Here is a 13,350-nt window from a genome sequence, read left to right as displayed (position 1 = left end):
TCATTCATACTCTTACTGAAAAGCGACAGTATGTGGATAGAAACAGATCGAGTGTTTATCTTAGCGTGCGCCACAAACGTGTTCACCTTCCTTCAAATCCTGCAACCACAAAGTCTTCTTGTGTCTGACGGGACGACTAATAAAAACACAGATACATATAAAAGTGTATTTACCTTAGTTTTTTAATCATCTGTACAAAAATACAATATTTAATTGTATAAAGGTCCGGGACGAGCTTATAAAACCGACCATCACTTGATTTATTTTCAAACCCGAACGTTTTAACAACTGTATAAACAAACAATCAGGGAGCTGTTGCACAACAGTAAACTCTTATTCTGGTCACAGTTGAGAGATAACTCATAACTGGTTATTTGGTTTAGATAAATGTAGGGTTCAGCAAACTGAACTAAAATAACTAAATACTCTTTATTAAGACAAAGATGCTTTGCTCCACCACTTGGTGTCTACTAAAATTTAATTTTTTATTAACATAAACTCTAAAATATAACCAATAATGTTTTGTTTGATTACTTACAGTAACAAAATTCACTCATGCGTCGCTTGAGCGGCTTTATCTTCACACAGTGAGGGTCGTGTGGAAGCTGCAGCCTGTCCCAGCTGGCATCATTTGGGTGAGAGGTTGATTACACCACAGACACACTGACAACTGTCCTACTCACACTGGCACTAAAGTATTATTAAAAGGTGCTTTTAAAAAAGGTCTAGCTGCATTCTGAAATCACAGTTGATCACATCACATACAGTCACTCAGCCAAAGCCTTCAAAATATATATAAACATTGCATTATTTTATATTATTCTGTCAACCCCTTTTTTCCTCTGTTCTCAAAGGCAAAAGAGCTAATATGTGATGTGAACTTTAAGTTCATAATAAACCTATTGTATTATTCTGACAACGCGGTCAACACTGTGTTGTGTTTTGGGGGTATATAAATAAAGTTTGATTTGATGATTTTTATGAATCTTTTTTATGATTTTTATGAATCGGCAAAATGGGTCGCTGAGTGACAGTTTACCCTGAGTTAAACAAGCCTGTGCCTGCTAAGTACAATAAAAACAATTTGTTTGCCAGTGACAAAAACTGCAGAGTATATGATAAATGTAGCAAAGTAGAGGGGATTAATCGCCATTCTAACCTCCAGTACAGTCACACTGAAAGCCACCACTAGTAGAGGTTAAATTCTAAAGACCTCATTAAAATACAATTCACAGCGTGAAGTAGTTCTGTGCAATTAGAATTGGTCATCTGTCAAAAGCATCATGCCCTGGTTTTCACTTTTATAAATACATTATGAAAAAATGTATAGTGTGTATGTTGGAATGAGATGAGAGTATGGCCTCCTTTGTGTTGTGTGGTGTGTAAAGCACATTTTGCAGAATCACTGACAGTTCAGAAGGCAGACAACGTGCTCTGTGTGCTACCCATGCAATACTGACTGTAATATGGCTTTTTGTACAATGGCCTGCATTTACTCGTATTATGTTTGAAACAGCAACAGGTCTAACACAACAAGACTGTGTTTTCTTCAGATCTGTGCTAACACATCCATCCCACCCAGGTTTCCTGACCTTTCTTTCAGAGGCACATCTGGAAATTAGATAAATTGTATAATCCTTACCACATTATCTTGGGCCTGAGTAGCATAAGCCTAAGCCAATATTCCTGTTGTTGTGCTAAAGCAACAGAGTTGTTATGTGTCTTCCTCAACCATCTTGGTCTGCGAGGTTAAGCATATCCAGTCTCTTGTCACTGGTCCTTTCTCCATTTTGGTCTGAATCCTCCAGGCTCTGCTCCGCTGAGCTGCTTGGCTCCACATCAGGGTAAATGACAAGGAAACAGGCAGTGAGGAAGCCAAGGAAGGACCCCCCAGAGGCCACCAAGGGAATAACACGTACGGTGCCAACCGCCTCCACTACAGCTCCCAGAGCCGATGCAACCAGGATCTGGCTGATATAAACCTAGAAGCAAAACAAAATACTGTGATCTGCCAGAACAGCAGAAACTGTCATGATACTAATTTCCATCACAGCATTAACAGAATCTGAATCAGACAAATTTGTAGAAATTATGATGTGAATGAGTGTTCAGAGGTACCAGAATCACTAGATACCAGAATCACAGGATGTTACCTGGATGGGTGATGTTAGAACAAAGGCACATACCTGTATGCGTTTGAGTCTGTAAAAAAGTCTCGGTGCTCACCTGGCAGGTTAAAATCGCACAGTCAATTCCAAAACCTCTTCGACTGTTTCCTGGACTGTGGTGGATGTACTGACAAAACAAGAGAGGACTGATTTAGACTCCAGTTATAGATATTTGTCCTAACAAGTCTCTATTTATGTCTGTACGTACCTCTTTAATTTCATGGTACTGTCCAAGTAATGCATATGGGCAATAGGAAATACTCATAGATATAATGCCCATGCTGCTGATCATCACCATAGCAACATAAACATTTGGGAAGATTGCCATAAATGCAGTTCCTAAAATAAGAGGTAGATCATAGGTGATTATTAACAAATGCCTCTTTAGGCACTAATCATGTGTAGACTCTACACTGCAGGTACACTGCACAACTGTCAGTCATGTATTTTTTATGTATAGTACAGAAGCTGACCTATTGAGAATCCCAGAGTTCCAACGATGTAGATGACCCTAATGCTCAGATCAAAGTTTTCCAGGTACTTCTGAAGGATTGCTGGGTGGAGAAAAGCATCATTTATAGGTATAAGGTTTGTTTGGATAAAAGCAAAGGAGGTTATACTTCAGTCAGCACTTGCTGTATTAATGCACTAGTTAACTAAATGCTAATCTAGAATCAATTACCCGAGCAGGCAGCAGCAGTAGCAGCATAAACAACCAGCCCCCAGCAGCCCATCTGTACGCCTCTGTGATAATTCTGAAGCTCAGTGGAATTGTTTGTGGCCTGAAAGAAGTGGAATAACTGCATCATTTAAACTGATGAATGATGGTGTGTAAAAGTGTTTCTTGGTCAGGGCCCCTCTCGTGGGTGCGTCTTTGTGTGTTTCTATTGTGTACCGTGGGGTCTCCGTGAAAAATCACTTGACCCATGAAATCAGTGTAAAACACAGCTTCAGATATAATGGAAAACCAGGTGAGAAGATGACACACGCACAATCTCCAGAGCTGACTGGGCATCTGTCAAGGACAAAATAAATAAAGAAAGAAAAACATATTCAGCAGGGAAAATTTAGAAGAGCTTCCACAAAATTCACTTTACTGTAAAAGTAGATAAAGGAGGAAAAAAGAACAGTACTTTTATACTACAGTATATCACCTTAAACATAGATAACCAGAGCAGGCGAACTGTTGTACCCCTGTCTAGGCCTTCATCACTGCTGGAGCCCTCAGATGACAGACTTCTAGCTGAAAGCTGCAGCTTCCTCCTCTCTGCATGCCACTTAAGGTCACTAAGATTATTTAGGCTGCGGGAGGCGGTAAGTGGCCGAAGGCCTGATGGAAAATTCCGTCGTAGCCGATAGCGCTGAGACCCCACTCGTCCATAGTATGAAAACGTAAATGAGGGCTGGAGAGAAAGAAACAATCAGCTTTTTCATATATGCAAAATGGGCTACACTGGCAAGCCAATGTTAATTCTTATAAATTATTTAAAAAATGCAATGCCATTACTTGTCTGTAAAAAGTGTGTCTGTGTGGCCATGCTGATGTGACAGAGGTGAAGTTCCCGGGTTTGGTGTACACATGACCTTTTGCAGGATTACAATGGGCAGAAGAGAAGAAGCAAGCATTCCAGCCATTGGCAGCCTGCTTGACCTGCTGGGACAGGACAGAGAAGTTGAAGACAGGGAGCATGTCTCTAACAGCACTGACACATGGGAGGAGCAGAAAACCTCACCTGTGTCTGATGTGAGCCAGAATTATGACCGTTTGTTTCTTCCTTCAGCTTGGTTAGAACTGGATTCAAAGGCTCTACGACTGGGAGGGTGGCTGGTCCACCAGGTGGAGACAACAAATGAATACTCTGCTCTGAAGGCTTGAAATCATCTTCTAGATCTCCAGGAGTATCTGGTAAAAAGGGATCAACCTCTGGTAGGAAGACTTGTGCCTCAGGGTTGAGGTCTGGATCCAACTTCACTGTAGCATCTGGCATAGCTAAGACTGAATCACTTTTACTTCTGACTCGCTCCACAGGAAGAAAGTCCAATTCCCCTTCCTCAGTATGTGATAGGGGGTTCTCTTGGGTCAGGTCTTGAGAAGACTCTTCCTCCTCTGCAACCACATCAAGTAAAGGTGGTGATTGGTAAGTAGGTCTAAGAGACAACTGGCTGGTGGACTCCCCACTTCCTGTGGCTTTTAGTCGGCTGGATGGTGTGAATCTTCGCTCAGGGAGACTAAACATGTGCAGTGTGACGGATAGAATGAAGATGATCCCTGCAAACAGGAAGAGCACCTGTTCCTGTGATTTAAATGCTCGCCCCAGAGCTGTGTTAGTCCAATCTAAACCTCCCAGCATGTAGCCCACTGCTCCACCCAGACCTAGAGACAGACACAGATACTCACATCAATGACAGCACCAAGACTGAGTTCGCAGGTCCACATTCAGAGAATACTGTTGGACTGAAGGATGAAACTGGTTTAAAGAATGACTTACCTGCTGAGAAAGCATGAATATTTAAAGCAATATCTTGCTCTTCAGTGTCGGCAACGTCAAGAAGATAAGCTCTGATTGGTCCCTCAGAGGCATCAGCACAGAAGTCGAGCACCACCACCCCAATGACAGTGAGGACAATCCCGATGGACTGCCTGTCTGGACTATCACCAAGTGAAAGGCCTGAAAGATCATCACAAAATATGGGTTCAACAATCGTTATTACTCCAACAGTTAGTCAAGTTGTGCCCTAAACCCTGTACTCACCTATCAGTGATCCATTTAAAAACAGCGCCACTCCTAATAGTACGCCTACACACAAAGCCAGAATGAAGGGTCTTCTCCGGCCCCAGCGCAGAGTACAACGGTCACTGGCTGAGCCAATCACAGGCGTGAGGAGGAGGCCCAGGATGGGACTGAGGAACCAGGTTAAACTGTAATACTGCTCAGGAAGACCTATAAACAAACACAAACACATTGATTGGGTTTTTACACTGAAGTCAATCCAGTTTCCTCCTGTGTCGTGCAACTTGTGTTTCCACAGTGGGAAAAATGGGAACTATGTGTTTAGATGTCAGATTTGCCGCCAGAGCAGAACTAAAACAAAGGCATTTTTCTGGATAGGTATGACAAGAATTTCTAACACAGCACTTCTGAGTCTCCGTGCTTTTCCTCGCTGTTTTAAAAGATTTTAAGATTTTCAAAAACTGTACAGACTTTGTAACATAACAGACAGGAGACATAGAGACAGAAAGCAACCATTATTCCTGAAGTGATGAAGTGAGAACAGTTGCTGACTTAAGGACGGAGGACAGCAGGAGCTGCCTGGCTAACGCTGTTCCCATGAGAACCAGCCTGCTCAGCAATGCAGAAGAAGTGATTTATGCTCTAAAAGTAAAATTCCTCCCCTTCTTATGGGATGGAAAGTTAGCATAGTTGTAATCACATGAAAAGAAGTCACACCTCTTCTCTATATCCACTCACACGCCATCCGTTTTTATCTCCTTTCTTCTGTGGTTTTGCTACTGCCTCTCTGTCCTTCCTTCTTTATTTACCTTTCAGTCATACTACGTGTTTTCTATATTACTACTGAAAGTATTTAATCTAGGTTGTTAAACCTTATGACTTTTTTTATTAACTGAACTGACACTAAGTTGAACACTGACAGAGTAAACCCACTGTTTCACACACCAGCTAGTGTAAATATTCTCTTATTAAAACAGTTTATTGTAATACAAACAGAACCCCACCTCTGTGTACTTTAGGGGTTAAATTACTTTAACTCTACTCATCAGTACTTCACATTACTAGGCCTGTATGCTTATGATTGGTTTCTGTGACATATACCTTGGTATAACTCCAATTATCTAAGGTATATGTATATATTTAAATAGCTATGGTACTGTGACATAGCTCCACTGTCTACCTACCTATTTGAAGCAGCACTGGTGTGACCAGGGCTGTTTCCATCGCGTAGCAGAACTCTCGTCCAAACATCACTGAGCCGTGCATCACCCAGCGATGCAGTGGGATCTGTGCAACTCTGCCATCCTCCTCTACCTCTGTCGCACTCTCGCTTCCACTCTCCGTTTCTTCTTTCATTGTTTTTTCTTTCTCTGGAAGGTCTGAAGCTTCTATGATCTCAGTCTGTCTTCCCATTATAGTTCAACTATAGAGAAACACATTGGATCAGATGTATGGTATGTATGGTACGAACAACTAAAACGTGGTGTAAATTTCCATTTTGTTTCTTGTTTGTGTAAGTGGTAAAGTGTATTTTGAAATATTAGTGAACATCTCTGCTTGTCAGCTTTGAGTTCAAAGCTGAAGAATAATCACCATTATAAGACTGATACCTAAAATGCAGGAAGAGCAGAGAGTTATGGAGGAGGAGTTGTAGGGAAAAGGTTGTGACAGATGATTGATGGGTTCCAGTAGCTATGTTGAATCTGCTCCGGTGTTTTATGCAGATAACCTGTAAGTGTGGGAAGTGTTCATACAGTAATAACAAATGGAAGCCGTTAGGGCCAATTCAGTTCAAAACCCACCCAGTTACACAACCTGCAGTAAAGAAGCCACGGTTAGACAGTAGGATACAGCCAGAGAGTGGTATCAGGGGCCGACTTTGTCTCAACATGCCTGTTTGCTATTACACAGTACTAAGACTTTATGATTGAGGCGACATATGACCTACTTAAAGGGAAACAGAGAAGGTGCCTTGAACATTTAGTATTGTATCAGGGCCTCAAATGTGTGCAGATTCAGCCAGCGACTCCACCTGCATTCTAACCTTTGTACCACTAAACTCCCTGGAACAAAAGCTTGAAGAAATCATGAGGTTTTACAACACCTGAGGTGTTGCGTAAATTAACATCAGCTACAACACGTGGTTTCCCTCTAGAGCAGGCAACTGCAGCAGTTACATGCTATGCTATGAGATGGCACTAGCTGTATATGTACACTGTAATGCCTGTCTGTCCTCACATACAGTAAAGGACAGTGAAAGCTTGGACCTGTTGGGTCAATGTTTAAACTAAAGTAAAGCTCCCACACTCCTGTGTCTGCGTATTCACAGATGAACGGGCAAAAACTCATCTGAACGTGCGTGTAAATCACAGGAACCTTTACGCTCCAGCCTTCATACGTCACTACAGCACGAGCACCGTCCCGGCACCAGTGCGGCTCTGGGGAGCGGGCCACCAGCTGACGTGGTCGCTCGCAGGTTCGAGGCGGCGGAGCGGTGGGCTAACGCCGATGCAGCGGGCAGCTAACTAGCCGGAAGCGAGGTCGAGCCCCTACAAATGGAGACAGACGCGTTGGACCCACCTGAGATGCTGCTCCGCTCAAGGTGACGTAGAACCTGTCCGCTACTGTTTAAAGTGTCCAGAACCTGGCGGCGGAACTCTTGGTTTGACTTTAGCAGCGCAGCTAACCTAACGGTGCCCATCTGCTTTACTACGCTCATCACCCTCATTGGTTTCCACAGTAACAAAGCGGGGCGTGGACTCGGGTCCTCGTGTGTGACGTCAGCGTGTCGTCACTTTATAAAAGCGGAGTCAATAATTTGTCAATCCAGCAGTAATAAAATAACATAAATAACACTACAACACAGTCATTAACATTCATTTTACATAGCTATGCGTGAATTGAATATATAAACGGAAATTATATAAATCAGTAAAAGTATTTAATGCAACTATTAATCAATCTTCCTCTTTATCTTGACCCAAGCACATAAATATTATTATTATTATCCTAAACTGCTGATGAAGTATAAATTAATTATATTTTAAGTATCGGCACTTAAAATACAACCTTATAACAAACAACACAGAACAGAACATTCACTCTGCAACCGCTTTCAGTTGTCCGTGCAACGAGAGTTGAGTGATGCAATATCTTTGTGTTTCTGCTTGTAACAGTCGTCAGTAGTGAGTGTAACGTTGCCCTCTGCTGCCCAAAGCGTCATTTCACAACAGAGGACATAGTGGGACAGTATGTGTAACACTGTAGTCTGACCATCCTACCCAAGACAGTATTTTTATGTTAGTCGTGTTGGGAGGCGTTGTTCTGATCAACCTGTCTCTCCAGAATTCCTCATTTAAACTGAAAAAGAGGGTTTGTCAGCAGGAAGCCCAGTCATACAGCTAAAAACCGATGAAGTTGCATTTCAGGGGATTGCCTTCAGTCAAAACGTCAGCCGTCCAAACTAACAGGAAGCTTATCGACGGGATGATGATGTGAAGCTTCAGACTGTTTCTTGTCAATGTAATTTATTCAAGTAGTAAATAACAGATCATGCTGTGTTACAGCATCTTTGCGGTCCACCCCGACTTCTTAGCACTCAGAATGCTGCTGTCACTGCTCAGCGCGTTGCAGAGTCCAGACTTAGCGCCGCGTCCCCGGGCAACTGTGACCTTGCTGTAACTTTCGCTCCTCCTCAATCCACGTGGAAATGCATTTACACTATATGGTTCTTCCCTCCCTGCAGTGAAGTGGGAATCTTAGTCATCGTGATCACATTGTTAGTGATGGCATTGGCAGCTGCCCCTGAGGCCTTGGAGCTGCGCTGCATGCTGATGATATCACCGCTGGTGTGTTCGGGCTCTGCACGACGGAAGAGATGTCTCATGGTGGCCTGGGGAGGGAGCGAACAGTAAATTATTCATGAATCAGTGAGGCAATAAGTGGACAAATTAATGATGGATGGACAGACGGTGGCGCGGAGAGTAGAAGCAGTCAAGGGCTACCTGGAAATTGTTTGTAACAAAGCAGTAGACGACAGGATCCAGGCAGCTATTCAAACTGCTGAGAGTGACAGTCAGGTGGTAGACAATGACGTGATGGGGCATATCAGGATGGAAGTAAACCACCACCTATAACACAATACAACAGCTTAAACTTAATAATGATTTTAGATGTTTTTCATGTGACTCACTCACCTGTCTGATGTGGAAGGGCGTGAAGCACACAGTGAAGATGATCAGCACTGTGGTCAGCAGCTGCACGGCTCTTCTTCTCCTCTCCCTGAGGAAGCACAGGTGTCAGTGATGAATGCGATAAACGGTTGGATGACAGCTTCCACCGACATCGTGGCGTCGTTGTCACGGCGACTGGGTTCATACCTGCTCTGCTGCATCAGACGACGGTCGGCCAGGGCCCACATGATCCTCAAGGTGAAGACCACGATGATAACGAGAGGTAGGAAGAACTCGGTCATGGTGAGAAAGAGGAGCTTGGAGACGCAGCAGCCCGTGTGCTGGAACGCGGTGGAGAGGAAGGAGTAGGTGACCACGATGGCGAAGAGCCAGACGGAGACGCACACGCACTTGGCCACTCCGGAGTTCCTCCACCGCCGCGACGCTTCGACCTGCAGGACACGCACCGTTTAGGAAAAGCCCAACACCTTCTGGTGCCGAACCAAAAGCATGAACAACCCACTTGCACGATGGCAAGGTAACGGTCCACACAGATGCAGGTCAGGAACAAGATGCTGCAGTACATGTTGACGAAGTAGCTGAAGATGTGCAGGTAGGAGCAGGTGAGGCAGGCGCCGCCGCTGTAGTAGAGCAGGATGCGGCTGGGCAGGGACAGGTTCACCAGGAGGTCAGTCACTGCCAGGTTGATGGTGTAGATCACGGAGGTGGTCTTCTGCTTGGTGCGGAAGCAGAACACATACAGAGCAACTAGGTTGAGCACCGTGCCCACCTGCAACAGAGCGGAGGACGGGGTGAGTCGTACACAAGAATGTATGTACTGTAAGTATTTAAAACTAAAGGCCTGAGGACAAACAGCATCCTACCAGGAAAATGAGAGAGTTGATGACCATGAGCGCGATCCAGAGACCGTAGAAGTCGTTGTAGAGGCCTTCGTCTAAGTGAGCCAGTCTCTGAAGGTATGCTTCCCTGCCGCTGCTGTTAGTGGGGCTGGATACGACAGGCGGGACGGGATACGAAGCGTTGACACAAACCCGGGACCCGGTGCCGTTGAAGTCCATGATGATGATGATGCTGCTCGTAGATAATAATAGTGCAGATGAGGCAGAGGCTGTCGGACGAGATGAGCAAGAATAGAGCAGGGTTTGATGGAAAACGCGTTCTGATTTTTTCCTTGGTCATATTGTCTAAATATTTGGCTAATTCTGAAGCAGCGCCCTCAAATGCACAAATAACCAGTGCTGGTGTCTGTTTAGTTGTATGACCTCAGTAGAATGCTGCATTTCCAGCTGATTTTTAGGTTTTAACTCTTGGATTCTTGTACATACGTATTTGTGTATTCTTTCACACTAGTCACTGCGCAAAAACATAGATCCTGTTTGGTTCCAGCCACTGTTATTGGAGCCAAATTAAATGGGACCAGCAGCACAAAGAGTCATTCTGTGCTCCTGGTCTCAGTCAAGGCCTGGATTAGTTTATTTATTTTCAGCAAACAAAACACATTCTTCTCATAATTAGAGATAAACACAGTGAAAATGGGTGAGTTTTTCTGGGATGTTTACAGTTTTATCTCTTGTGTTCTTTCATATATTGAATTGGTGGTTACAGACAGACAGACAGACAGACAGACAGACAGACAGACAGACAGACAGACAGACAGACAGACAGACAGACAGACAGACAGACAGACAGACAGACTGACAGACCTTAGTGTATTTCTAGTCTAATGAGAATAATTGCAATACAAATTCCTAGCTGTGAATAATGTGATTCATCTGCATTAGGGAGACGAGTCCGACTGTAGAACATTAGGGCTACTGAAGAAAACAAATGGCTGTTTTCACAGTAACATCCCCTGATATTAATCAGCTTAGTGGAGCTAGTTCATCATCATTAACAGCACTAACGAGCGTTATGAGATTTGCTCCGGGGAAATTGTGTGTTAAACCACTTACTACATGTGTTCAACGTATTCAGATGTTTAGACATTAGGGATGATCTTCAGGGAGCCCTGTCACTATGAGTCGCTTTTTAATTTGGTTTATTCTCGATTATTCAGGGTTAAAGTAAAGGTATGCTCATCTTTATCCGTGGTCCGTGTTTAGTGGCAATGAGTAAATTTGCTAATACCTAAAAACACTTGTCCCTATAGTTCTTCAGCTAAAGGTGTAGAGGAAAACCTGTTCATAATGTGTTCTAAAAATGTCCAGCAATATCAGGTTTGAGTAACAAAATCAGAATAAAACAATAAAAGGTGCATTATGAAGATGTTCGAATCAACAAATTGATCGGACCACTATAATGCTATTATGATGATATAATAATCAAACAATCTAGATGTCTAAATATACACTAGATGTCACCACTTTGAATTTCTTGCATTTGAAATAATTCATTACATTTGATGACATCTTTTAATCTGATGCAACACTCTATCCTGGTGTTGCTTTTCCTCATCCTACATCAAAGCCGGTGGTGATGCAATGGCTGTGGAGAGGGCACTGGGCCCAGAGACAGATCATAAATAACACAACCCAAATAATTCCTGCAGCGTGGGACCTGCCTGGGCCTGTGAGAAAGACATATGCAGCATATGAGGAAGGAGAGAGAAATCTAAGCAAGAACTACAGCTCACACGATCCAACAGCGGCAAATCTGACTTGGGAGACAGATATTTTATCACCATGTGCTGTTTCGTACGTAGCAGCTAATCAAACTTACCTCTAGGAGCCAAGTCAGATCAACGCCTTAAACAAGTGTCTTGATGCAGTTTAAATGTCCTTGTATTGGTTGTAATCCAGTCTGCCCGGGTGATGCTGGACCTTTTCCACATTCGGACGTGACCTTTGAGTCTTCGTATTATCTCTGAACTCACTTCACTAAGAATTTCATTCTATTTTATGGAGACTCATCCCCTTCAGCTGGCTGTAGTAATCAACATTCTACTACAGAGCTGTGCATCCTTGTCACTTCTGACATTCTGTCTCAGCTGTTTTTCAGTGCATTGCTCTGTCTCTGGATTCCTCAGACGCCCTTGGATCATTCAGCTTCCCTCTGTAGTTAAACGTCAGCCAGCCTCCTTCTTCTTCTCCTCTCCCCCTTTTAGCATCATTTTTGGAGCCTCGCTTAGTGACTCTGTCTCTCTGCTTCCCTACCTCTCGCTCTAAATCTTCTTCAGACAGGAAGTCTTAGTATGTGTTTATATTCTGCTGTGACACTCGCATGCATGACCATGTACAGCATGCAGACACCAGTGCAGCAGTATATGTTCAAACCCTGAACACATGAAAAGTGACCCCTTTATTAAAGATTATCTCATTAACATACCTTAGATATTTACATATAAGCTACATTAGGCTCATTTATTTATGCAAACTAATTAACATTTACATTCACACCATTCAAATGTTCAAATGTTCATGTGCTTGCATTCACTTTGTTAGTCTATTATTTTTTTAATAATGTAATTGTTGAACATGGATAATGATGTTGCTACACTAAGACTAGACATTAGAATAAACCAAACACCACAATTTCAGGGGAGATTTGATCTTGATTACTATAAATAATGCCGTAAGAATAACACATTATTTTGTGGAATCAATAACTGTAACATACACACAAAATGTACCAGTAATTGTGTTAGTGAAAGCTGAGGTACAGTCTGTGTCTTTCCTCCTCGCTGGACTTATTTCATCCATCTTGGAAAATGAGACAGGTTTGCTTCTCCTGGTTTCCTGTCTAGAGAATCTCCATCATTCACAGCTGTCAGGGCGTCTTGGAAAGCTCCGGATACAGATGTCATGAGACCAGACATGGATCAACCTGTTGCTGAGGACCAGCATGAGGACATGGAGCAGGACACGGAAAGAAAGGAAGGAGGAGAGATAGAGCAAATGAGAAAAAAGCAAACGAGTGTGTGTGTGTGTGTGTTATAAACGGACCAATGCGTGAATACTGATGACATATGAGAGGTAATGATGGTTGTGCATTCCCGACGTCCTCTCATGGTTTATTTGTCAAACATGAGCGGCGAAGTGGAGCTGGAGGATTAGGGCTGTCCCACAGCAAAAGCTCATTCTTGGCACTGGATCACTTTCTCCAGCATGAGGTAAAAGAACTTTAGAACAACTGTTCAAAAACTGTCCTAAACCCGTTCTCGTGAACTCGCCACTTCAATAGAGCGAGACTTTACCTTTGCACCTGTTACTTGAACATGAGTTAGTGTTATACTACACGATGCTGTGTCAAGGGTTTGGA

General features: G+C 43.2%; 2 protein-coding genes across 3 annotated transcripts; both read right to left on the bottom strand.

Annotated features, from left to right (window-relative positions):
• Positions 1-51: 51 nt before the first annotated feature.
• Positions 52-7,650, bottom strand: slc45a4b (solute carrier family 45 member 4b). 2 transcript variants are annotated; one of them, XM_029128145.3, is made up of 13 exons: positions 7,481-7,650; positions 6,085-6,323; positions 4,922-5,110; positions 4,658-4,837; positions 3,902-4,542; positions 3,676-3,822; positions 3,323-3,571; positions 3,064-3,183; positions 2,851-2,950; positions 2,642-2,722; positions 2,377-2,507; positions 2,227-2,295; positions 52-1,982 (listed from the first exon to the last, which is right to left on the bottom strand). In XM_029128145.3, the coding sequence occupies exons 2-13, from the start codon at positions 6,311-6,313 to the stop codon at positions 1,728-1,730; spliced, it is 2,391 nt and encodes a 796-aa protein (XP_028983978.1). In that variant the 5' UTR covers positions 6,314-6,323; positions 7,481-7,650; the 3' UTR covers positions 52-1,727. The 2 variants fall into 2 exon arrangements, with proteins under 2 accessions (XP_028983978.1, XP_028983979.1); XM_029128146.3 differs by having other exon boundaries at positions 3,676-3,819.
• Positions 7,651-7,919: 269 nt separating this feature from the next.
• Positions 7,920-12,791, bottom strand: LOC114842542 (G-protein coupled receptor 20-like). The gene is made up of 7 exons (XM_055503227.1): positions 12,722-12,791; positions 9,957-10,252; positions 9,596-9,862; positions 9,280-9,524; positions 9,097-9,181; positions 8,905-9,030; positions 7,920-8,792 (listed from the first exon to the last, which is right to left on the bottom strand). Exons 1-7 carry the CDS (start codon positions 12,789-12,791, stop codon positions 8,616-8,618), a joined length of 1,266 nt encoding a protein of 421 aa, XP_055359202.1. The 3' UTR covers positions 7,920-8,615.
• Between the last annotated feature and the right edge of the window lie 559 nt (positions 12,792-13,350).

The sequence above is a fragment of the Betta splendens genome, chromosome 16 (assembly GCF_900634795.4).
Source record: "Betta splendens chromosome 16, fBetSpl5.4, whole genome shotgun sequence".
NCBI lineage: Eukaryota > Metazoa > Chordata > Actinopteri > Anabantiformes > Osphronemidae > Betta > Betta splendens.
Note: the sequence above shows the minus strand (reverse complement) of the source record. Positions and strands in the feature narration are given on the sequence as shown.

What these genes read in the sequence shown, in the direction of transcription:
- slc45a4b (XM_029128145.3), bottom strand. Translation starts at nt 6,313, where the DNA reads ATGGGAAGACAGACTGAGATCATAGAAGCTTCAGACCTTCCAGAGAAA. An exon ending in TTTAAATGGATCACTGATAG is followed by an intron (nt 4,838 to 4,921) that starts GTGAGTACAGGG and finishes ATGATCTTTCAG; the next exon opens with GCCTTTCACTTGGTGATAGT. An exon ending in TACTGCTGCTGCCTGCTCGG is followed by an intron (nt 2,723 to 2,850) that starts GTAATTGATTCT and finishes TTCTCCACCCAG; the next exon opens with CAATCCTTCAGAAGTACCTG.
- LOC114842542 (XM_055503227.1), bottom strand. Translation starts at nt 12,791, where the DNA reads ATGGATGAAATAAGTCCAGCGAGGAGGAAAGACACAGACTGTACCTCA. An exon ending in TTTCACTAACACAATTACTG is followed by an intron (nt 10,253 to 12,721) that starts GTACATTTTGTG and finishes GGAAAAAATCAG; the next exon opens with AACGCGTTTTCCATCAAACC. An exon ending in GTTACCTTGCCATCGTGCAA is followed by an intron (nt 9,525 to 9,595) that starts GTGGGTTGTTCA and finishes CGTGTCCTGCAG; the next exon opens with GTCGAAGCGTCGCGGCGGTG.